The sequence below is a fragment of the Nesoenas mayeri genome (genome assembly GCF_963082525.1).
Source record: "Nesoenas mayeri genome assembly, chromosome: 8".
Taxonomy (NCBI): domain Eukaryota; kingdom Metazoa; phylum Chordata; class Aves; order Columbiformes; family Columbidae; genus Nesoenas; species Nesoenas mayeri.
The window spans coordinates 16,349,286-16,374,748 of record NC_137554.1 but is presented as its reverse complement, the minus strand read 5'-3'; the positions used below and the strand labels follow the sequence as shown (position 1 = coordinate 16,374,748).

The 25,463-nt window shown below is 37.9% G+C and overlaps 2 protein-coding genes across 5 annotated transcripts in view; one reads left to right on the top strand and one right to left on the bottom strand.

The window, feature by feature from the left end:
* The window catches only part of GPSM2 (G protein signaling modulator 2), a 30,189-nt gene extending 16,734 nt beyond the window's left edge, over positions 1-13,455 (bottom strand). For 2 of the 4 annotated variants that reach the window (XM_080348870.1, XM_080348871.1), the window contains exons 1-2: positions 12,824-12,885; positions 999-1,312 (exon numbers count right to left, since the gene is read on the bottom strand). In XM_080348870.1, coding sequence (XP_080204996.1) covers positions 999-1,060 — 62 coding nt within the window. In that variant the 5' untranslated portion in view covers positions 1,061-1,312; positions 12,824-12,885. Of the gene's footprint in view, positions 1-998; positions 1,313-12,823 lie in introns of all 4 variants that reach the window. The other 2 variants (XM_080348868.1, XM_080348869.1) reach the window with 1 other exon arrangement.
* Positions 13,456-13,858: 403 nt separating this feature from the next.
* On the top strand, positions 13,859-25,291 carry AKNAD1 (AKNA domain containing 1; the record flags this gene model as incomplete). The annotated part of the gene is given in 17 exon segments (XM_080349064.1): positions 13,859-13,906; positions 13,910-14,959; positions 15,620-15,679; positions 15,960-16,089; positions 16,192-16,343; positions 16,454-16,513; positions 16,981-17,114; positions 17,459-17,594; positions 18,261-18,424; positions 18,960-19,050; positions 19,645-19,745; positions 20,694-20,779; positions 22,262-22,391; positions 22,473-22,576; positions 23,468-23,549; positions 24,363-24,507; positions 25,139-25,291. Coding segments are annotated over 17 exon segments (2,826 nt in total).
* Positions 25,292-25,463: the final 172 nt, after the last annotated feature.

Below are 25,463 nucleotides of genomic sequence, written 5' to 3'. Positions count from 1 at the left end.
AATTTTCTCCTTACTGACCAGGAAAATGCTGCTCCTGCTGACTGCCCTGCCAACAAGAACTGACAGTGCGCTTCTCTGAAATGGCAGCACAGATCGACAGACAGCAACCTAACACTGTCACGATGGTTTCAGAATTAATTTTAAGCCGCAGCATGTGCTGTCTTACAAATAAGGGTAGTGTTCTGACCCCGTTAGCTAGCAAGGAAAAGGCCTCCAAAGCAAGAATGACCATGGGGAGCGTGAAGGGAGAACACACAAGAATCATGCTTCTTTTTGTTTTTAAAACAATCATTCCAGTATTCATGTGTCCATTCCTTTGGAATGAGCTGCAAGATTTACCCTTCCAAACATCAACCATCCAAATACCACACACTATGCAATGCTTCCATTGTTCAGGTTCATCAGAAGGAGGCTGCATCTTGTCCCATGTCTGCAAAGGGGATTCCAGAATAAAAATTATAAAAGCTCTCAGAAGGAAAATCACATATCCTCTTGACTTACTCTTCTAGTCCAATGTATCAGAGGAGTTTCTACCTATCAATCAAATCTCTTTATTTTAAGCAAGGAAAACACTGGTCCAGGTGACAGTACACCTGTCATTCATAGAAGCAATAATGGGACAAGTACAGAGAACTTTAGCAGACAGAACTGCATATGCAGGCCAAAAGCTAAAAGAAGAGAGAGCAATGTATTACCATGCAGGGATCATACTTCACATCATTCTATCAGAAATACAAAGAAATACAGTCAATCATGTACTATTCTGCAACCACACACAGTTCCAATACCATAAAATCATGTAATTTACACTAATATGATCTACTATATAACACAAGTGAATTTTCATATTTCAAAAATCGAGACAAGAAAAAAGTTATTTTAGCTTTCAGTTTCAATAAGAATAGTAACAGAGATACCAAACTATTTGTTGCAACTTGTTTAGTTTTCTTTTATTAACAAGCACTTATTCATCCATACTAAAACTAATAGAGTCTTACCTGTATCGCACGTGAAAGGAACGATCTTCACGCATGCTTATCAAAACATTACTGTCCTCCATTGAGTTGCATTATCAGTAGAGAAAATAAGACTGTTCTGTAGTAGGGTAAGTACTTTACTATGGAGAATTGTTGTCAGAGCACCATTCCAGTTAGTATATTAATAAGTTGGAGGAAAGATATCCTAAGATCCTGTTGAAAAACTCTTCTTTATTACTAAGGTAAGGAGGTCACTTTCAGACACCTCTGAAACCTTCAGAAACGTGTTCAAGTTCTTTCATCTGTGGCCCTTTAAGCTCCACTCAGCTGCGTTTCTGCAAAGGGAACACAACATGCTTGGCTTGAAGTCTCATAGTCAGTTAATAACTCACAACTATTTGCAGCTGATGTAAAAGCATAACACTGCTCCTAGCAAGCAGGAAGTGTCAATCACGAACTTAAAGCCAGAGCCAAAGCCTTCTACATACATATGGCAATTCCTGCAGGCAAGCGAGAAAGCAAAGAATATTTAACAAAACCAACGCTCTCTTTTCCATTGGAAACTTCAAGTAATTTACCCTTGTTAATATTCTTTGGCCTTATGAAGATCCAAGTAAAAAGCTTAGGAGATGAAAGCTACAAAATGAAAGGCATAACATAAAACAGATCACAAACTGCTTTACACCTAAACAGCACCGCTGAAACCCCAGAGACTGCTGGAATCCCACAGCTGTCAGAACTGGCTGACACAATCCCACCTGGAGAGAATCCATTCTGGATATCATCCCACTCAGAACACTACGAGCACAGAAGCCAGCAGAGGCTTAAGCTCTATTCCCCTTTCCCCTCCCCACTCCCAAAAGAAAAGCAGGGAGGTATAGGGCTTTTGATTTCATTTTCTTTTATTTTTTAACACTTGCTTCATGTTCCCAAATGCTGCAGCATTGATATATGGGCTCCAAACTCTGCTTCAAAGGGATTGCTGCAGCCAGCACTTAGATATCAGACATGTTTAGGCTGGCAGGGAGAAGATTAACAGAAAAGAAACTGTATTCAAAAGTTAACCCACTTTTAAGTATATTTTTAGTAGAGGAGTTGACATATTTATTGCTCAGTACTAATATTACCTTCCTTTGCAAGTAAACATATAGTTGTGTAATTCACAAAAGCATATTTCATCAAGAGCCTGCAGAGATGTCAAAAGAGCAGAACTCAGGTTTAAAGCTGTCGCCAGAAGAAAATGCAACCCTCTCTAGTTTTAATTGTCAATGTAGGCCATGCCTTTTCCACTCCTTAGTTTTACCAAGTGGCAGCTATGAAGACTGATGCTTCCTATCATACTCTGCCTTGACAGCACCTCTCAAATGGACCATCCACATTCTTCCAGCCAAACAACTCTCCTGCCCTTCCATGCTCTTCATTAGAATTATTTAGCATCAACAAGCGGGTGTGGGTATATTTTTGCAATTACCAACCGTGACACATGCAGTTTACAATACCATTGCAACCCACATACTGGGAAGGCCATGTTACCAGTATTTACCCTCCAGAAGTTTGTGTGACCCTCAAATCAGATAACTCCCACAAGCAGACAGCAGCAACCCACCCAGCCTACAGCACTCACCCATGGGCACTCCCGGTGCTCAGCAAACACCAGGGAACTGAAAGTTCTCTGCCATAACTGGATACACTCATGAAAATTACCACATGCCACAAACTAAAGAGTGTATACTTTGGCAACTGCTACGGATCGTGAAATAAGTAATCATTGTGGTAATTTGCTTGTGTATTAGCTGAATTATTTAAGAAGCTTTTTTTAAAAAGTAAAAAGCTAAATATAATTGTAAAAGCAGAGTTATATTTAAAAGTATATCACAATAACTGCCTTTATTTAAATAGCAGTTATTATTAGCAGTACCTTTCTCATCATCTGTTTATAATTTCATCTCATCTGAGCTACGCTTCTGTGCTCACACTTAACCTCATCCTCTGACCAATGTCACCATCTCAAATCACCATTCCTGCATTCTTCCCTCCTTACTAGCTGTACGGCACATCCCTGATCTTGGGAGGGTGCTATGGACACACCCAAGTTGGCCAACACATCATGATCACAAGTCCAACACAAATTACTGGGTCTGGTCTTCACACCTCGCTTCCTTCACCCATAACTCATTACGATGTCAAGTTAGACCTTCAGCCATGCCAACATGGAATCAGTAAGCAAATTTAAAGCACATTAATTAGAGTAGTGAACTCAAAATTCAGGATGTGGAAATCGGTGAACCCTCCCTTCCACAAACAGTATCTCTCAAGTGTAAAATGGCCTTGGGAGGACCATGCTCTAGTAAACTAAACCCTGCTCTTTCAGCTGATGCACCTTAACTATTCAGAACATCTCTGTGTGACCAAGCCTTTCCTGGACTCAGAGGGCACAGTACATCAGCAGAAAAGCCCAGGGAATTAACAGAAATCGGAAGAAGTTCTACTCTATTGGCATATCTAACAGTGAAATGCACTTTTTCCTAAACTTGCATTTTCATTAAAACTTCATGTAGCATGAAAGAAGCACTTGGTGTTTAGTAGACACACACAAAAAAAATCTGTATAAATGCAAAGTAGCTGCTTTCAATTTATTCTTTTCACACCTTTAAACAATGCAAAAACCTATATGCATGTTAAAGAGCTGCCTTTCAAGAAAGCATAAACAGAAAAATGAAGTTGTATATGCAACTTTAAAATTCACAACTTTCCTATTCCAGCCATCAAATGCAGGAAGTCTGAGCTTTTCTGTAATTTCAAAGTACTGGAAAAAAAAAGCACACAGAAAAAAGACTAGGCCTCCTTTAGAAGTAGAAAATTAACTAAACAGGTGTTACTAATTACACAGCGGTACTATACCAAAATGACCACCACCCCCAAGTGATTAGGGCTCACCCACCCCATCTACAAACAGCTAAAAGATGTTCAATTAAACCATCCATAAAAAGCTAACTTTGCCTCAATTCAATGCTTTATCTAAAAAAATGTACTTATCACTGTCAAAAAGTCACTCTTCATTATTTTCTATTAAATCACAGATTTCTATAGAAACAATATAGATTGGATCTGGATATAGATATAGATATAGATGCCTAGGGTTTGCATAGCATGAGGTTTTATGACTGAATTCCTTACTAAATTCTATGAAAGTACTTTTATCTTCATTCTATGAAATTGCATAAAATCTATTAAGTTCATTTTACAAATTTTACAATGATATTAAAAAAAATCACGGTAAAGTACTAATATTACATACTGAAAGGAATCCCACATAGCAATGCTTTAAAAAGTGAAATCCCATCACAGTGCACTTACACAGTCTTTTTCATAAAATTATTATCAGTGTTCTCAGCAAGAGAATCGAAGCCTAATGGCTGATACTCAAAATAAAGTACATCTCAACCTTCCATGAACAGCACTGAATTGAATCAGTGATATATATACTAAGACTTGAATGAGGATCGCCCTCCAGAACAATTGTGGAAGAAACCAAGACTCCCTATCTTCAGTTCTGATCTGTATATTTCAAGTCCCTGACAGCAATAAAACAGTAGCTGTAATTTCTTTCTCAGAAGTCTGTTATGCAGGCTAATTGCCTCAGTTAATACAACTTCTAGACAATAATTTCATGTTTTATGGCATTTTCAATTTCAGAAAAGATTTGAGCACACACTGTGAATTTTATCACAATGGTAGACAATCATTTCAATCAGTTTGCAGGTCTTAGTTACACTGATCATCTATGATAGACCCCTTAACTTTTTATAAAATACTACATTTCCAGACAAGTGAAAATGAAGTGGCGAGCAACAGAAAACTATTTCTTAGCAGTATATGGAACCAATAACCACAATATAGTTGGAGAGGCAGATTGCTTTTCTCCCCCTGCATCTCCTTAAACCAGTGAATTTCTGCAGCTTCCATGGCTCTTTCCCTCAACCCACACCTTTCTTCTTGGGATCTGCCAGACCGCCAAGAGTATCACTCGCCTTGACTACAGCTGCATGGCTGAGATACACTGACTGGTCACTTGGGGGCTGACAAACGGAACATCTAAAGGCTCAGTTCGTTCTGCCTTTCCCTGAAGGAGACAATCAAGTAATGCCTTCTCTACCCATCTGCTGTTTTTCACAAAGCTATAGGAAAGGAGCATCTGCCAAATGAAGCCATTACTTACTGAGAGATTCAAAAGCTACTAGAGGAAAATACAGATAGAGGCAGATGAATTGCATAAATTGTATTTCCTTAGAAAAACCACCTACAGAGATGTGTTGTTTCAAGATTAAGGCAAATTTCCCAATGGTGAACTCAGTTTGAATTTCAGGGCAAAACTATAGCGGGGTAGGGGATGAAAAAAATTTTTTTTTTTAAAAAAAGCTTGAACTGCATTATCTAAAACCAAAGCAGAGCTCTGTATACCCTATGGAGCAGGAGACAGACTCAACAACATCAAAAATATACTGACAATTCTGTTACTGAAATATAGAGATTAGTCTGGCTCCAGACCTTCAAAATATAAAATAATACATAAATACAAATAGTACAACAAGGAACACTCAAAACTAGACAAACCATAATTTTAGTCTTTAATGTTGTCCAAGGATATTTTTGAGATTCACCTGAATTAACAAATAAGCCTAAAATAAGCCAAGAAAAAAAATCCTTACAATTCCATACCAAGTTTAATATAACATTTACATAGTAATTGGCATCATCATTAGCATTTCTGTAGTAATAAATATTCCCCTGTGAACTAACCTTACAATAACTCTGTGCCATGTTGGGAAAAAGTTATTTTTTCCAAACCTTGAGCACAGCACAATACAAGTGACTAGTCATGAGAGCGATCATGCAGACACAAGAAACACCAGACTAAGACCAGTGTGGTTACTCTTGGAAGCTTAATTTTAAACTACTCTCTGCATCACCTTGGATAAGCTGACAGCGCATGGAAACCACCTTCACTGAGGAACTGGATTTGAAGTTCCATTCAGGGTCAGTGATGACCTGGAGCAATACCTGCTCTGAAATATTGTCTTTTTCTCTATGTGGGTTTATATATAGAGCAGACACTTTTAGAGTAAACCATGGGCTTATTTTAAAGGACCAGCTCAGCAGCACACAACCCAAGCAGCACACAATCCAAGTCCAGACACCACCAGGTTGCACCTGAAGGACAGACCAGGAAAGCTGAGGCTTGTAAACAACTTCCTCAGAGGCTCCTCCTAGGTGTGAGTCTGATAAAGCAGATTCTGCAGAGCTTGTAATCAGCACGGATCACAGGATAGACCCAGCCTAACACATCCTCTGCTATCATGCTTATCAGCAAGCTGCAAATAAATTAATACCACTATTTAATGTTCTTAATTCAGATGCTTCCTCCTCCACCCTGATTATATTTACCACGCTCACTTATAAATGTGGGCCTATACGAAACTAAGACACACAACTGAATATTGCAGACAATTCTAAAATGGGTGGAAGGAAGGGGTATTGTACTAGCTTACGTCCACATATGATGTTCTTTCAACAAAATAGGAATCTTACCAACCCACTGCTCCACAGTCCTGGAATCTCACTTATAGCATACTAATCAAGGAAGGAATATGTAGTTTCCTCCTTTTACCCAAACCATGTGGACAGAGCTATCATTTATATATGAAATCATCAGCTCCTTGCTGGAAAGGGAATAAAAAAATTGTAACTGACAGCATAAGGCTAGACAACCATTTTATTATCAGAACTGACTGATGCATAACTACCTTTTATATATCAAAATAACAGAATTATTATAGTGACGTATGGAAACTCAACTCCACTATCTATTAAATTATTTCTCTCTTCTTAGCCAGTTAATCCCAAGACTTAATTAATTCAGTATAACCAGCAGTCTTTCTAGATAGTCAACAGAAGCACAGGTTATAAAAGAGTAGAAAAATACTAATAACAGGAGCAATGACACTCATGACACCCTCCTCAAAAAGTTAAAATAACTGCTAAATGAAAAATTACACAAATACTATCATTATCTGTCATGAACGCCTCAGTGATCTAACTGATATTATTCTTCAAATTATCTCCCAAACGTTTTTCTGTATTTACCCAAATGGAAGAAAAGGCTTTCTGTCCAAGTATTTTAATTTACTGGTGCAGTTATCAATATAAATGCAAGAGGAGAAACCCCCTAGTGACAAAGGAGCAGAAGTATGCCCAGACCAGCCCAAGGTAGGACTGTAAAGTAATTGTATTGAAAATATCAATATGAAACGAAGTAATGAAAATATTGCATTAAACCCAACAACTACTTTACAAAATTCAATACATAATTATTAATCATGCTAGTTTATTAAATTCTATTCATATTTTTTAAATGGGCTCAAAAATCCTCTAGCAATGAGATCTTTCTAAATCTTGAGATTTAAACAAACAAACAAAAAAAACCAAAACAAAACAAAAAAAACCCACACCAAACAAAGAGGTTGCAACCATTTCTGACACAAATTTTGCTCACAATGACGTGAGGATCTTACCACATCCACAGCTGAAAATGAAAGCACGGACTTGAATTCAACACTAGAAGAACACTGCTCCAGAGCAGAGTCCAACATTTCTTATCTACTTACTAATACAGACCCTGCATTATGACAGACATAGGAACAGTGGAGATATTTAATTTATCATCTTATTTCTAAAAAGGCTGGTTGGTTCTAGTTTTTTTTTAAAACTTCTTTGGTTTCCTAAACCCAACTGACCTTGTTGCATGGTGAGTTCTAACTGCAGGTAAGAGAAGGGTTGTTCCCTCTGTGCCCTTTCACACAGGCTAATTTCTCGATGCTCCCTCCACTCATATCCCTTTTTGGCACAGCAGATTGGAAGCCCTGGCTCATAGAACATTCTGTTAAACGCAACCCAAAGTCCAGAAGCATTTCTACATGCCCTCCAGCATTACCTGTATATAATCTCCACATACTCTCTGGATTAGGAGGAAGTTTGTTCCTTTCTGTTTGTGGAATAGCTAGTGTGATAGAGTGTTTGGGGCTTTCAGTCACACTGAACGGCTGCAACATGGCAAGTCTTTTAAATGCTATATATCCTTCTCGTTCATTTTCCCTTTCTGTTGTTTAAGGGTTGTGCAAAAAACAAGTACGCATTGCCTAGCATTATTTTCAGTATTACTCACCCATTACCAACATTGAAACACAAGCAGTCTTAATGACACAAGTTCTTTCTGCCAAATCATAAAAAAACTATTCCAAACAACCACAATAACTGAATCGAAGAGCATCTTCCTTCTCTAAGTCAGAAAGAAGCTCGCCTGCATTCTTACGAGTTATTTTGTCTTCCTTTCATATGAAACACCCAAGCAGTAGATAAAAATTGCATATACACAATGCAGCAAGAAACATATATCATACCAAAAAAAAAAAAAAAAAAAATTAAAACTTTCAGTTAAGGAACATTCAAATTTCTGGTCAGAATCTGGTATCTCTACTCACACTACACAACCTATTTTTACCCAGCTATCAGATTGAAATGTAAACACATACCTTAAAATGGAAAAAGAGCAGAAAGAGAAGTCAGAAACTTAGGAGAATGATGCAATCCATAAGTGACAAAAAACATATATCCTCATGGCTAGTATATTCAGGGTACTGACATACTTCCAGGCCAACTCTGTTGACTTTTGTAAATGAAAACATGCCCTATTAGTCATAGTAAAGGTATAGTATAGGTTTATAAATAGAAATATTTAAGGCATCTTGCAATGATACTGGTCATATAGTGACAGTCTTAGAACGTATTGCAGATAAAAACAAAGAGCTAGCACAGATACTTCCACTGAGTAACACAAAGCAGCAACAAAGGCACCTATTAGACTGATATCTGAGCATATGAAACATCAGCATTCAATGATGCAAAGGTGGACCTCTCAGTGCCTCTATCACAGAGTATCTTTCCAGAATGGAACATCCTTTCTCTAAGAGAAGCAGTATTTTGCTCAAAAATCAGTTTGCTACTTAATGTATGTAATTACTGTCTAGTGTGCAAGTTAAAGAACTGGGTGTAGCTAACACAAGTAACCACAAACATTTTTATTATAAGGATATTCCTGCAAGCAGTTTATACAAGCCATCTATTTAAATCCTGAAGCAAGGCAATCCCACACTGACAAAATAAGAAATACAAGAGCATGAAGTGCCAGCAGAACATAACTAATATCCCCATAATGAAACTAATCAGGAAACTGAAAACTAACTCTAAATGCAACAAGATGAAGATTTCAGACAGAAGACTATAACAGAATAACATCCTCTCTTTGGCTTAAAAAAAGAGCAAAGTCAGAATACCTGATAATTTTTCACATATTTGATACATCACGGTATTAGGACTCTCTTTTTATTTTTTTCATCAGAACTAAGTTTTTAAATATTGCCATTCATAAACTGAAAACAAATATCGTCCTGTCTTCTCTCCAAGCATCTCACAGAACCTGTATTACACAGCTGAAATGATCCATGGTAGTTTAGTGGCAGCAGCACTGCTGGGTGCATCACTTGTGCACTCAGTTCTCAAGTATAAACAGGATTAACTGTCTTCCCATTCTAAGTCTACAGCTGAACAACATACAGCTACAACCTGTATAAACTGTAAAAGTGCAGGATGAACACATACTGTAGTGAAAAGAACATGGTTTTTCTTATTGTTTGCTTCCCATAAACACAGTTTATTTATGGCACATCATCTATGCAGATTTAAGGAAAAAAAATATTTATTGAGGTGCCAAGTTGTAAATTGTTTTGCATATTTATTCAGACATCTGGGAGGCAGGTGCAAATCTATTCAAAAGCTAGTCAACACATTTTCTTCAGTCTCTGTGATGAATACTGAACTGCAGTCCATTTTGCCCCCACTGTCTTAAGCTTTATCCTCTGTATATGCGCATTATCACACAAATACAATTGGGCACAACAGCATATCCTGACCTCTAACAAACCAACAATCACTAGGTAGGGGACTGGCTCCAAAGTGTTGCACACAAGGTACAAAATTCTTAAAAGGATACTAGCAGGACAATGTTAGAAAAAATGCAGTAAACAGAAATAGTAAAGAAAGGCTTATTTATAGGTCATGTATAGTTTATACTCTCTGTAATTCAGCTGCAAAGTTTTTCCTTCCTATTAGTAAAAGGTTTATAATATACAGAAGTTTTATTATATGAACAAGAATCATATTCTTCAAACACTGCCAAATTTGAGTCTGAAGAGGCAGCTTGATTTTAATCATCTGATCAATATTATATTTGTTTAAGACCATCTCTCACCAGTTTATCCACCTTTTTCCTGTATTTTATATTCCTAATATTGTGGTCTTCCACAAAATAATACTTTATTTTTTTATATGATCATTTGCATAGTTGACTTGCTATTAAATGGGTAAATAACAGTTAAGGGGTTTTTTTCTTCACCTGGTATCTCTCTGTTCTTTCATTCACACAAATAGTAACAGCAATAACAGGCTGATCTTTCAGGAAGTCATAAGGTCAATACTTATTCCTTAAATATAAACAATTTCGTTAAGATGTTAACCTTAAAAACTCCTAAAACCAATACCATAGTTACCAGATCTTGGCAGGAACAACTAAGTTGTGGAAAGGGAAACCAACTGCACAACTGCTACAAAAAACTGAATGACAAAAAGAAAAAAGTACAAATATCTCTGCTATTAAATTTAAAAAGCGGAAAATTAGGAGAAACTAAAAATTATCCTGTCTTAATCAAAACAGAAGGCGGCAGATAAATTGTGTAAAACAAGAAAAACTCCCTACATGTTCAATAGTTAAAACTATGGACAGATAGTATTTATCTTTAGAAAAAAGCACATATTTCTTAATAGAACTTCTCCTTCCCAACCAGCAGGGAGCCAAGCTGCTCTTCAGATCATATTGCCCATTGGGACCTGAAGAACACTGGTTCAGAAAACTGGTCTGCTGTTACTTGTTGACAAGAAAAGGCTGATAATTTATACTAGAAACAGTTCTAGCAAAATAAGTTCCCATCTTGACCAGGTATCAGAGGTAAGACTAATTTTCAAAATTGCGTTGTTCTCCTCTATAACATGCCAAAAGAAATAGGTTTTCTAAGTTTTTGCAATGCTTTTACTCAACATTCGAAGTAGAAGAGACTGGCTTGCTGACTACCAGAAGCGGTGTAAGTGAAGAAACAATTGTTGTCTCTAAATAGCTCAGAGAAAAAAAAAAAAGTAAAGCCAAGTGACAATGAGAGCACAAGACCAAAATGGTAGAATGTCTATCAATACCTTTTTTAAAATTACTTTGACCTTTTAACTATCAAGTTATGAAGAAATTCTCCAGTAAGAGTAGCAGGAATGTACAATCAATCCTAAGTAGTTTTAAGATGCTTGAAAGAGTTACAAGAGCATTTAAACAAAGCGACAGACACGACCCACATAGGTTCCTTCCAGTCAAATAAAGTTGTCTAAAGTTTCAGGTAAGTTTTGTGTCCACTTTATATGCAAGTAACTGAAAGTATAAAGTCCTTTGATTTGAAGATGAATGTATAACCACAGTTCAGAAGTCTAGCTAACCATTAATGGAACTAGTAGGAAGGAACACTGGTACAGGCCTACAAATTAAACACACAATAAAAATATACAATTATGACTTAAACAAAAGGTGTAAAGTTTTCAGACAACGTTTATGGAGGGATGGGAATCTCTTAACTGATCTTTTTGAGATGTAAGACTCCACATTTTCTGCTGATTTTTGAGATGGCTGTGCAGCTCTCCATGGCAACCCAGGATGCCTGCAGCCTGCTGGAGAACCTAACAGGAACAGCACACTGTGCTGACAAGGCTTCTAGAGCAGAAGAAAGGCCACAACTTCAAGGTGGGATAAAATCTGTGTCTCTGCAATCATTTCAATAAAGGGATAAAGAAGAATTCCTGATTACCTATGCTGCTTTGTTCAAAACCTGAATAACCAAAAGGGGAGGAACTGGGCTAGCAAAGGTTTAACAGACAAATAAGATCAGATGCAGTACAATGTCAGTACAGATATGCTGCAACATACTAACTCGAATTCTTAGAGAGTTTAGAGGTTGCTCCCTCTATGCTTCACTCTTCACAGTACATTTGCGGATCCTTTGGCTTATGTCATATTAACAGACTGTTTCATTCACTCCCTTTAAAATTTTATTTAGTATTTATCATTTTTATCTATCTTATTAAGCACAGCACAACTGACTAAAGGTATCTAACGCGATGCCGTTTCGCTCTCGACTCACTGCAGAGAGCCAAGAGTGACCTCTCCCTCGGCGGCACTAAGCGGGTCGGACGGACACGTCTCGCTGCTGTTCCCGAGGGAGGGCAGCGGCAGCGGCAGGCACAGGTGGCTCCTCCAGCCGAATGCCGGGGTTCAGGCACCCGCGGTCGCTCTCCGAGGCTGACCGCACGGTGGGGGCACCCGCCGGCACGCCAGGCCGCGCGGCAGCCGCTCGGCGATGAAGGCCGCTGCAGCCTTGCAAAGCCGGGACCGGAGGAGCCGGCGCTGCCGCCGCAGCGGAGCTCGGGGCCGCCCGACCTCGCGCGGCTGCTGACAGGCCACTGGGCCCGGCGGTCCCACTGGGCCAGGCGGCCCCGCGCGGCGCGGACACTGCCCGCCGCAAACCACCCTTCCCGGCAGCCGGCGCTCCCCGCCGCGCCCAGGACGCGACCCCCGCCCCCGGCGGCGGCGATGACAAGCGGCTGGTGCTGCCAGCGCCGCTTCCCGCCCGGCCGCTCCTCACCTGCCGCCGGCGCCGCTTCCCGCCCGGCCGCTCCTCACCTGCCGCCGGCGCGCGCTCATGGGCCGGCGCGCGCCCGCTGCCCAGCGGCTCCCAGCGCGAGCGCCGCAGCGGGGAGCGCGGGGCCGCGCCCGCCCACGCGCAGCCGTTCTTCGAACCCACCAATCGCCGCGCGGGGCCAACGGCTCTGCGCACGCTCCGCCCCGCCGCCGGAAGGCCGCATCATTCACACGGACCAATGGGGAGGGAGGGGGCGGGCACAGGTGGAGCCGGGGGCGGGAGCGGCGCAGCAGCTGCCGGAGGGGGCACGGCCCGGCCCCGCGGGGAACCGGACACCTGGGCGCAGCCGGCACTGCAACCGCAGCCGGGCCAGCCCCGCCCCGCCCCGGCAGCACTAATGAACCAGCAGCGGCTGCGCCGGGGCCCGCAGGGCAGCGCAAGCAGAACCGCGCTGAGAGGGAACGGGGACGGCGGAGAAGATGAAACGATGTATGGTGTGAAGCTGAGAAAACTCCGCAGTACTTCGGTATCATACTCGGTCGTTGCGTTTTACCCAAAGAAACGGGGAAAAAAAGAAATTGAAAAAAGTTCGGTGATTTTTCTCTGGTGCAGAAGCTGAAGAAGCAGTTCATGGTGGCAAGGTAAAGTGTGAGAAACCGTACTTCATTACTTTAGTTTTAAACTGTGGTTGAATTCTAGTGCACTATTGCCTCTATTCAAAGTGGTTTTGTCTGCCGTCCTAGAGCATGATTGACCAGCAAGGACAGGTACCTGGCACTAAGCTCAGTTCTCCTCTTCTGATGCTTTTGTCATTTGTCTCCCTCTCCTCCAGCAGTTAATCCAGAGCTTACACTAGTGTAAATATTAAAATACCTATGTCAGGAGAATGGTTCTAAAAACCTGTAATAGGTACAAGACCTAAGTATTAATAGATCTTATTCTCAAATGCATGAGTAATAACTTTTATACTTAAATACCTTACAGACTTTGATCCATGCAACAGTAAAAGTTCTACCCAAAAATCAGAGAAGCCATGACATGTGTGTTCTATGTAAACTGGGTACAAAGACTGTGAAAGAGTGCAAATAGTCATACTGGATGAAAACCCAAACAAACAGCTCATTTTCAGATGAATTAGGCTGCATTACAGACACAACTGATGAGGAACAAGATGACTTACCTTATGATGGAGATGTAGGAATATCCTGTAAATACAATAATAATTCAGGTAATTTGAATGAGTGTACTTCTACAAAATATATTTCTGGTATTTTAAACTTATCCTGTTCTGAAGATAACAAAAGCATAAAAGCTACAGCAAATTATGAAACTCATCTACAGCCTGAAGAATTCTCCAAGCACCACAGAGGTCCCACAGGAACAATGGCACATGCAGTTGCAAAGCCTGGGAGTGAAGCTTCCTTTATGAAGGAATTACCTGCTTGTGGTTTCAGTAAAGCAGATACCAAAGAACATCCAGGTAACTCAAAAATGTCCAGTGTCCTTCTGCGTCATTTTTCTATGGGAGAGTTAATAAGCACCTGCCAGTTAATTGAATGCGAGACAATACCTGAGACATCCTTTACTGAAAGTATCGATGACACCATGCACAAACCTGAGCCTTCAGAACACGTCAGATGCCCTTTAGCACATGAACAATGGGCAACCAGCTTTGAAAAGCATCACTTAGAAAAGCACAAGGAAGCAAACACTGGTGATAAAAATAAAAATTGGCTAAATGAAAATGGATGGGTTTCAAATAAACCTATTTCTTCTACTGATAAGTGTGGGGGCAGACAAGAAAATTCACAATCAATTAATGAGAATGAAGATCGACACATCTTCCCATACATGAAAGAAGACAGGGACCTGTTGAAGAAAACAGTTTCACCTCAGGAGCTCAAATATTGCCAAGGTCAAGCTCACTACGGCCTTCCTGACTTCTCTGAAGTTAAAGTACAGAAAAGTAGTGACAATATTAATGCAGTTCCTACAACTGAAAGAGCAAAATCCTCCCCTCTTTCGCTACATAAATCACTAGTTGTAAACAACATTCTAGAAAATAAGAACTATTTCAATTCTGCTGAAGTAGAGAATCAAGAAGAAATGAGCATTCCAGAAGTGGTGCAACAGCTAGAGGTAATTAAGATGCTTTAAGAAATTCTTAACTTGGTAAAGTGGTTTCCCGTAAGAGCATATTCTCTGTCCAGTGAAATACAACATCAAGTTCATTCAGGCAGTCTACAGGTAACAGCAAGTGTCTCTCTTTAGTCAACAACTGCTTTCACAAACAAAATTTTGTGGAACTCAGTTTATCTGGAACTTTCATTACCAAATATTTAAGGATGCTCTTGAGTATTATTTGCAATTATAAAGCATCCTATCAAGTCAATCAAGAAATTCACTATAAATTGCTATATTTCGAGAATTATGTTAATGTTCAAATTCACCCAAAACACTTGAAAGTTTTTCTTAAAAATATATTTTTAGACTGTGCCTGTGTTTATGTTAAAGACATCTTTGCATCTTTCACATCTTAACGTGCTCCAACTATTTAAACTGGTGTTTACTGACAAGTCAATTCTTTTTAAAGGATTTGACAATATTTTTCCTATTGTGGTTTCTTTTAAAGTTTGTTCGTAATTAGATAATTATTTCCCAATTTCATATCCTGCTATGGAGTTCACTCACACAGCTATCCAGATGCTCAAGTCCATTCCTAGATCTATATCTTAGTAAATCGTTCAAAATGTAACAAGTTTAATAGTTTTCCCTCTTATTTCCGTGGCTGCAAACAAGATGTTGACACAGCATGAGAACACTCAGAATCATAATGATCATTTGAGATTGAATCCTAAGGTAGATCTCTCAAAATATTCCCCAAAACGATTTTGTCACCTTCATATTGCATTTTCCATTGATACAAATGTTCTTTACATTTTCGCAACATAGAGTTTGAAGTATTTTTTTATACGAGACACTCTCTCTATACGAAACTATAAACACGAAAAATTATATGGGATCATTATAATAATCATTAATTTAATAACTTGTCTTATGTATTTCGCATTATTTCTATTTTTGTATGTCCACAAGTGTTCTACACATTGTGTCTATATTCAAAGTTTCATTTTAACAGATACCTCCTCAGTCAGACTCTCCGAATGCCAGCATTGCCATTTACTCCGGACACACTGGGAAATCCTCTGAAGTCTTTACACTACATGCTCCTGTCCCTACACAATCTACACGTGATTTGTCTAAAGCAAGTAAATAAAGTTACAGTAACTATGCAAATGACTATTTAATGTAATTTGATAGCACTTTTGGGCAGACATTCCAACTGATTGTTCTTACCTTCTATCATGTAGGCTTACAGTGTGGAACAGCAGCATCAGCATTACCAGCAGCTGGTACACTAGAAACCAACTGTCTATATCCTTCTCATTTACTGCCAGAACTAACACTAGGAGAAAAGATGTCTCAAACACTACAGGATCAAACAGATCAACTGATAAAGAAAGTAAAGAGCTCTGTTTCAATATATACTTTGCACTGATGCTCGAATTCTGTATTAATTTGGCATATTTGTTTTTAAAATCCCAAATAAAAGCCTAACATTTTGTCTTGAAGGTGGAAGACTTCTCTAAGCACATGACCCAAGAGACATTCTTTGTACGAGACAACTGTCTGGTAAATTAATTTATTTATTTTGAATTAATGGAAATGTACTTGAGATGGCTGTAGACTCACAATTTTCTGGCAAGATGCTGCATGTTTTCCTCAAACAGACATTTAAAAATACCCTCTCAATCACAAACTGAAATAATGAGATTAAGAGGCAAAAATGAAGGTTTTCAGTAGATAACCGAATTCCTGAATCTGTTTTAAATATTACAACTTGAAACTATTAGTGAAGACCTTAAGTTGCCCTATAAATTATGAATTTTGACATGTGGGATATCAGTTCAGAAGTCATGGATTAATATTTTATGTGCACGCCAGCACAGTGCTGGGTGGACATAAAGATGCAGTCCTGTTCAGTTCAGAGCAGTAGAAAAAATCATTGCCAGCATCACCACAAATAGCATAAGTAGCTGTCACTATGGCTTACTAAATCATAATGACATTTACTATTGAATTATTTCTTATTGATGAAGGCATTAAATCAATTGAAAAGATACCTCGCTGCCTTGGAAAGGAATTACTTAACAGCTAGAGAAGAGCACCATAACTTACAGCTGCAGAACTACAAGGACAAGTCTATCAACATTGGAGAGTTTGATCCTGAAAGGTTAGAAGTGCTAAGTAGTACATCAGTATATCTTAAATATTGAGTGTCTTACAACCATTACTTAATTTATCCATTAGAATTTTTCTGAAATGAAAAGATTATCTTAATGTCATATGTGGTAAACCAGAAGTGATTTGGCCAAAATTAATCTTAGGCTTGACATAGCCTAGTTATAATTAGAATAGCAAATTGATTAATTCAAGTTCTTAAAAGTGGCACTGTGAACTCAAATGATCTTTTTTTTCATAGAGGAAGTATACTGCAGTGCCCAATATGGTTATCATACTAAGAAATAAAGTATCTTTATGCACATTGCACTAACTCTGTGTTACAATTGAGTTTAGAAAGGTGGAAGGGGAAATATTTAGACTTGGCATGCTGCTTGAAGACATCCAAGAACAAACTGATGACAGCAAAAGCAACTTGTCATCTTTGCTTACTTCTGACAAATCTGCTCATTCATCATATTCTCTTTGTGAGGTAACTCAGTGAGTTTTATTATTTGAAGATTACATTATCCTCTTTTACTGATGCAAGCCTCAAGAACCTCAGTGTGGTTGTACTGTTGTATGTTCGCCTCTAATAAGAGCACAACGCTTTTAGGTAGTATGTTACTTCAATGAAAGTGTTTTTTCCATAAAATTATAAAACTTCATAATATTTCATTAATTATAACAGAAACTTAAGTAAAAAAAAATATAGCTATGCTTAATATTCTTAATCCCAGCTTCAAAAGCATCTATTTCAGAATGAGAAAATATGAACAACTACTTTGACAAAGCTGTCTTTGTTTTGGGGAATTCATCACTGCCACTTAGTTGGAAGAAACATCACTTGGTATGTCCAAGATTCTTAAAATGCAGATTTACTAGAAGACCAAACATTACTGTGCTATAGAAAATTTAGTTTACTGCTAAGTATGGTAAAATTTTGTCCTAGATCATAAATGCACAAAAAAATCATATGGCCTTCTACAAATCTACAGATAAGTATTGTCAAACGTTTTCATAGTCAGCATTTTAGAAAACGTTTTTCTCTGAAACCCAAATTAGAGACACTCAGAAAATGCTGCCTGGTAGAAGTCACGTACTTGCAGTGCAGTGACCACATTACTACCTGTGTCTATGCTGTGCTTACCTTGTACAGAGCTCAGTAGTTTCAAGCATTGCTGATCCTCCCAAAAGAAGAGCTACCAAAACTGCGTTTCTTCATGAGAACAACGAGAAGGACGAGAGTCAGACAACTGATCGAATCCCACCGACAAATCAATTTGCTTTAGAAGGGGACAAGTGCAATCTTTGTCTTCACACGTAAGTGTAAACTGTCAAACAGCTATTGAAGTTTTTGTAAAAATTTACCTAAAATTATTTGCTGAATATAGAAAATCAGGATCTCTGGAATCTCTAAAAAAAAAAAAAAAGGGGGGGGGGGAGTATTCTCATAGAATTCTGTGAAAGTTTATTCGGACTACATACCCAAGAAGTCCTTCCAGCCTGGCATTCCTACCTTTCCTGGTCTTGTGGACCTCTAAGTATTCTCTGAAGCCAAAACACTACCATCAGTTTCACTAAGAGTTAAATCATACCTCTCTATATAAAATTCATTGCAACCACACAAATTCAGGATGTGAATGATTAGTCAAAAGCACCATGCCAGCAAAAAATTATTAGCCAATATTTGTGTGGTATTTTTAAATAAACAAGAAAAAAGAGGGATGCAGATACTTACATAATTAGCCACCAAAACTTTGTGAAACAATTCTAGAGACCATCTCTGCTCCCCTGTGTTAATCATCTCAATGAGATTAGAAAAATAAAATAAATGCTTTCCCCTTGACCAATTCAGGTTACAAAAGAGAGCTGAATCAACTTCCAGAAGAGAAACAGAGCCCCTGCGAAAAGGTCTGCTAGCAAACAAGCATTCTTCCAACATAATGGTATGAGATCTGTATCCATACTAACATTTTTCTTTTAAGCTTAGATAACCTTATTCAGCTTTGAGATCACACAACAATTTTCTCTTCAGATTTTGCACAGCATGACGGCTCAAGTTTTGAGATACAGTAGCATATCATAACCTGGCTGAATGGCTTTCCAAAGGAGAAATTTAAGGAAACACTCTCAAACATTTTTGAGATTTGTAATAAAGCTTGCTTCTCTCAAGACTCAACTGTCTTTACTAGCCTGCCTTTATTATTTGTTCAGCAGGCAAAAACCTACAAGCAATTGCTTGTCTACAAAAATATTTCATTTTAGGGCACTGAAAGAAATTAATATATGCTAATCCTTCTCAAAGCAACATGAAAACCTGTCTTGAATTCCAATTTCATAGACAAAAAAGGGCTTGTATTTTGTCCAGTCTGCTCTACAGTTCGAATTTTAAATAGAGAAATCAAATTGCAGAGCCGATGGCAACTGAAAGTAACATAGATGTGATGTGCAACTGATGCCACTGTTCATGTTACCTGCTTCAATACGCACACAGTAATATAAACAATCGCACATACTTTTTTTTTGCCTTCTGGGTGCAGAGATTGCTTTCACCTGAGAAAAAATACACTGAAGGTCTTGCATCCCATTGTCAGGGTGCATTACGTCAAAAATTTAATGCTGATGAAGAAAGTATGAATGGGTAAGTGTATTATGTATTTTGGCTAATCATAGACATGGTTTTCTACAGCTAATGCATGTACACTGATAGATCTCTACACTGGACTCTGCATGAAACACTGAATAATGTCTTTAATACATATAAAATGAGAGGATGATCTGTTTTCAAGTTTATCACCTGTTACTCACAAGAGGTGTGTGATATACCAGACTTCTGGAAAACTCCATCAATCTTATTAGAGAGGATCATATTCACATTACAAAGTAGCCCAGCTCAGTGGATTGCTGTAAGGTTTATGCTGCTTAAATGGCACAGAGTTATTCCGTAATGCATGTCAGCATCTTGAGTTGGGATGACTGCAAAGTGTTCAGCTATAAAGAAATATTTGAAATTACCATTGTTGTGAACTGATCTGGTAGGCCTGGAAGGAGATCATATCGATGCACCTGCATATATTTCAAGCATAAGGGTCAATCTGTGAAGTTCCACTTACGGAAATGACAGAGTGGTAAAATAATTCCATGTGGATTATTCTAGAGTTTGAAATTTTGGCAAATTAAATCTCTGTGCAAAGCCAGATCTTGTTAGACATGCAGTATAGAATAAGATTGATCAATAATTTTGATGCAACATATGTGAACACATAAATACACAGGATTTCATACTACTATGCCGTTCAAAGATGTGATCATCAAGACCTCTACTTTTAAGCCTGTTTAACAAGTCTGGTACATCTGGGTACTTTTGTTAGAATGTGGCCTTTAACTAAAGGGGGCATTATTTTGCAAGTGGCTAATTTTTAATTTAAGCCTCTACTTGCCACCTTTTCAGATAATTTATACAGGTAGAGTCTTTTCTCCGAGTAAAACCGATTTCTTCTCAACTAGGACATGGTCAAATATTACTATAATATGTTAATAAGGATCACCATAAATGTATTAAGATACCATTCTGTTTTCATGCTCAAAGAAATAAAAATATCGAGGAAAGGAAGACTGGAACATGTTCACTGTTCATTCAGAGAAAACCAACTGATTTATCAGATACCAACCTGAGTAAGTAGTGATGGCAATACAAGGTCAGAACTGTGCTTATATATACTGTTGAATCCAGTTAAGAAATACACTCCTGTCACATCTCAGCAGCAAAAAAATTGGTAGTTGTAACAGATGCTTAGCACAGCACAAGACACTAAAAATAAAAAGGAGACCAAAGAGATACCAAGTTGAATTAACTTTGTATGTCTGAGTGACAGACCAAGAGGCAACAGAATTTCCAGTTAGATATAAGCAAGTTTTAATTCTGGCTGTAGTCAAACAGTGAGATAGTTTTCCCTAGAGAGGCTGTGGCATCTCCATCCTTGGAGATACACGGAACTCAACTGGACAGGGGCCTAAACAACTTCATCTAAATTGGTCCTGCTTTGAGAGGTCAGATGTTCTCCAGAAGTCCTGTCCAATGTGAATCACTCTGTAATTCTAATTCACTTTTTTAGATAAGTTTCCAAGTATTACTAACATTTTCAAAAGCGTAACAGTGGTGTGCACACAATGCTTTGATTTTGCTTTTCCTCCTTATATGCATTTATTTCACGTCCTAGAAGCAGATTCCAAACTTTGTGACTGAAACATTTCATATCAGTACTTCACTTTATGGTTTTAGTTTTAACTTATTCTGCATGACAAAAAAAAAAAAAAAAAAAAAGAGGAAGAAAGCTTTCCTAAATCTTTGATCCATTCAGGATTGACAGAGACTGGAAATACTTTCCTTCCCTAGTCCAGCTCCTAATAATATAATTTCACCAAATCCATGCTAGAGCCCAGACAGGCTACTGTCAGCTATTTAAGTCATCCAAGACTCCAGCTCTTGGAGGTTCACTAACAATCTGTCAGCATTTGTTTCTCTCCAGGCATCCCAATTCTGTCTTTCCACTGCAGAATACTTTGAAGCTGGTAGCACCCAACAACTAAACAAGAATAGCATGAACTGCCCTAGATTCAGTTTTCAGTCTGAATACATAGGTTATTCTTACCCTTGGTCTACTTTTTGTCCTTGGCTTCTCTGTGATATCCTCTCACGTTTATATAATACACTGGGGCCGCTACTGTTAGTACCAGCATGTGCAATAGCTAAAGCAGTGCCATGCTAGATCCTCCCAAAAATCCCTTGCCATGTACTCCTCTTAGGCTGCACTGTTTTCATAACACTTCAACTAGAAGGAATTTTAACCTTTAAAACAAGAACCTAAAGACATGATAGCTTAATTTTTATTTTTTTAAAGCAGTCCTGAGACCAGAAACGACCACCACCAAAAAATGTTATACATTTGAGGCTTAAAATCAGGGCTGAAAGCCAGTCTTCAAAGTTCAATCCCCACCTATAAAACACAGGGAAAAGACTACTTCTTCAAATCACAGTAATGTTCATGGCAGTGAAGGGCTCAGAAATTACAGTGCTGAAAGCTAAATAATTACCTAGGTACGTAGCCCAAAATTTCTAATATTTCAGACACTTTTAATGTATTTTTGGGATTTCAGGCAGCGATTCAGAAGACATCTCAACCTATGATTGTTATGACGATTCACAAAGTAAGGAACTTGTGAACCGGGAGACTGAAAGTTACAAAACATTCAATACAAGATTCTGTGGTGAGAAAAAAGTTATAACGTTGCAAAAATATTAAAGTCCACACAAAATATTCTTGTTATCTCTTTTTCTAAACAACATGTCTTTGTTTTCAGAACTTAGATGCAGATGCCCTAGAGGAAGCAGAGATCAATTTAAATTTGGGAATTACAAAGAGTCTGCTCAGTCTTGTGCCCTATGTAGAAATAAAAGTTCTGCTTCAACCTGTAAGTATGATGTGTTACTGAAATAATTACCAATCACCGGCTAGAGTTCAAGGAGCAGAAAACTATACTACATACATATCAGGCCAAATTTAGTTTAGTATAAGCATTCAGTAGCACTGTAGCTAAAGAGTGGACATGTATAGATCTTGTAGAGCAAGATCAGCAAATCCAAGTTTTACATACCTCGCCAAGTTTAATTCCCACGCACAAGAGCTCTAGCCTTCTATTCTTTATAAGAGGAGTCCCTTCCATATTTTAGTGATGACAGGAATATTTTTTCCAGTGTCATATGGAAGAATATAAAAGCTGAATATTACTGTGCCAGCTATTGCAGTGGTACCTGTTACCTAATGTGGTATAAACACATACTAAAGAAAATTCCAGCTCTACACTCAAATAGTTTAACATGCAGAATCATGGAAAGCCTCATTTTTAAAAGAACCATTTAAAAATGTTGAACATCAAGCTTTTAAAGTCATTTATCTCAGACTCCTCTCTCTATACTGTAAGAAGAGATTACACACAGAAAAATATATATTCTCAACATTGGGAAGCAGAAATTAGCTACTTCTCTATATAAATACTGTAAAACTATAAGTCATATTCATATAATTATTAGGATTATGAGAGTCTGATTATTCTACACGTTTCTCCCTGCAGTCTTTCACTGTGTGAAATGCAATATGAATCTTAATACCATTTGTCACAGAACTAAATTCAAACCCCAAAAAGTTTCTGTCCCAATCTGCAAAAAATCTTAAGCATATATGAGTTTTATTATGCAGTGATAGTTGCTTTATTTTTTTATACTTATGCTAAATAGAGAAAAATGTTAAATACACAGAAAATTACTTTTGGCTTTTGTTTTAAACATGGTCTCAATGACTCCAGCTTACTCACAGAAGAGAACCTCCACTCAAAAGGCTCAAAAAAATAAACAGCCACGTGAACTTGTAAACAGATTTTCTGAAAGGTAAGCTGTAGCAACAGCACAACAAAAAATACCATTGTTGAAGATTCAGCATGAAAACTCACTGGCATCATTAGGAGGAGGACAGTTTTATCTTCTGCAGTGCATGCTGCATATTAGCATTTTACTCAATAATGAAAAGAAAGCAAAAAAAGCAAATGTAAGTAATTCTTGGAGTAGTTCTTCAGTCTTGGTAATTTAATGAAGAGTCAACATCTGACTTCTTTAGCTGACACATTCAGTAAAAAAACAACAATAAAAGAAGTAGTTAATCTTGCTTTTAAGATAATGTTCCCATTCACAAACGCAAAAGCAGGTCTGTATTCTTTAAAATACATTTCTCTTTCCTACCAAATATTTCTAACAGTCCGACTTTTAACTGTTAATACTAAATTACACTGGGAGTCTTAAAAGTTAGATGCATTCTTAACCACAGCACAGACTACAGTGAAACTCATCTGAGTTGTTACTATCATTTTTGACAGCATTTGTCAATAGCAGTAATTGCCTGAAGTACAGCAGCTGCACTTGAGAATCAATGGCATAGATGATTAAGTGAGAGAAAGTAACAGCACCAAAAACGTGATGTTATGACTGATTTCCTTACTTTGCATCTGTGAGTGTTTTCTGTCTTACTGCAATACAGATGTGATACAAATTACGATGGACTGTGTTTTACAATTAAATGAAAGATTCTACTCACTGTAAAATTAACTTGCCACTAAATATGCTATCAAGGTATGTTTAATTCATAGTTTAAAAATTCTCATACTTACTAAGATTGTTTTTGTTTTATTCTATGTATCTAATCTTTAGGCACAACTTTGAGACTGCCAAAACCTGCTATTCAAGCACATGTGATAAAATTATCCTTTCACCTCACTTACCCAGCAAGAAGTCTGTCCAAAGCAAATCTGCAATCAACACCAGAAACAGAAATGCCAATGATTTCAATGCAAATGTAAGACTTTAGACTGAAAATCAAAAACCACACAACTATCTCTGGCAGAGTACATCCCCACATCACAGCACTGTTGAACATCCTCATTCATAGCAAATTGACTATTAGAATCTAAATGTGTATAGTCCATTTGAGTATAAGACAGGAAGAGTTAAAAAAAACAAGTATGTTAGCTTACATATTAGTACATTACTTCATGTGAGTATGTTACAGACTTTTATGCAACTTAGTCCCTGTATAAATGGTGAAAGGGACAGAAAAGGAGCACTGGATCTAACCTCTGGAATTATGTTTCATATACTGGAACAAGTTATGTGACCCTAACCATACAAACCACCACCAAAAGGAGAAGAAAACCTCCATACAAACAAACATGCACCACACCGGGGCTGCTATTTTAGAAAGGTATAGATCTCCCTTAATTTAAAGGATTACACAATCAAAGAGACATCAATAACAGGTGGTTCCGACGTGAATCCTGAAGCAGTCTATCACATGCCTCAGAATTTTTACTTCTCAACACGTATTCAGAGTGAACATGCTACATAGAACTTCAATTAAACATCACTTTCTACTCTATACCTATTGTAAACATAGTATTAACAAGGCTATATTTTGTCATTCCAAACAGAGTTTAAGTGCTACTCTGGATCATGCCATACAGACAGCAAACAGTTTGAAGAAAGCTACAGAGCGAATGGTACAAGCAGTTTCAGAAGATCTAGCTAAAGTTAGAAGAAAACAGCTTAAATTATCCAGTTTCAAACGTGATGTTGTTTTGTGATATTTATAGCTAGAAACTATTATCCACAAAAACATTATAGTTATTTCTACTAAATATTTATTCTGAGTTTTGAAACACATGACATTTGATGAACCAGTCAAATTAAAATGGTGTTGTTCCTGTATTCTCATTGAAAATAAAGTCAGTATAAGTTATATACCTAATTCATGTA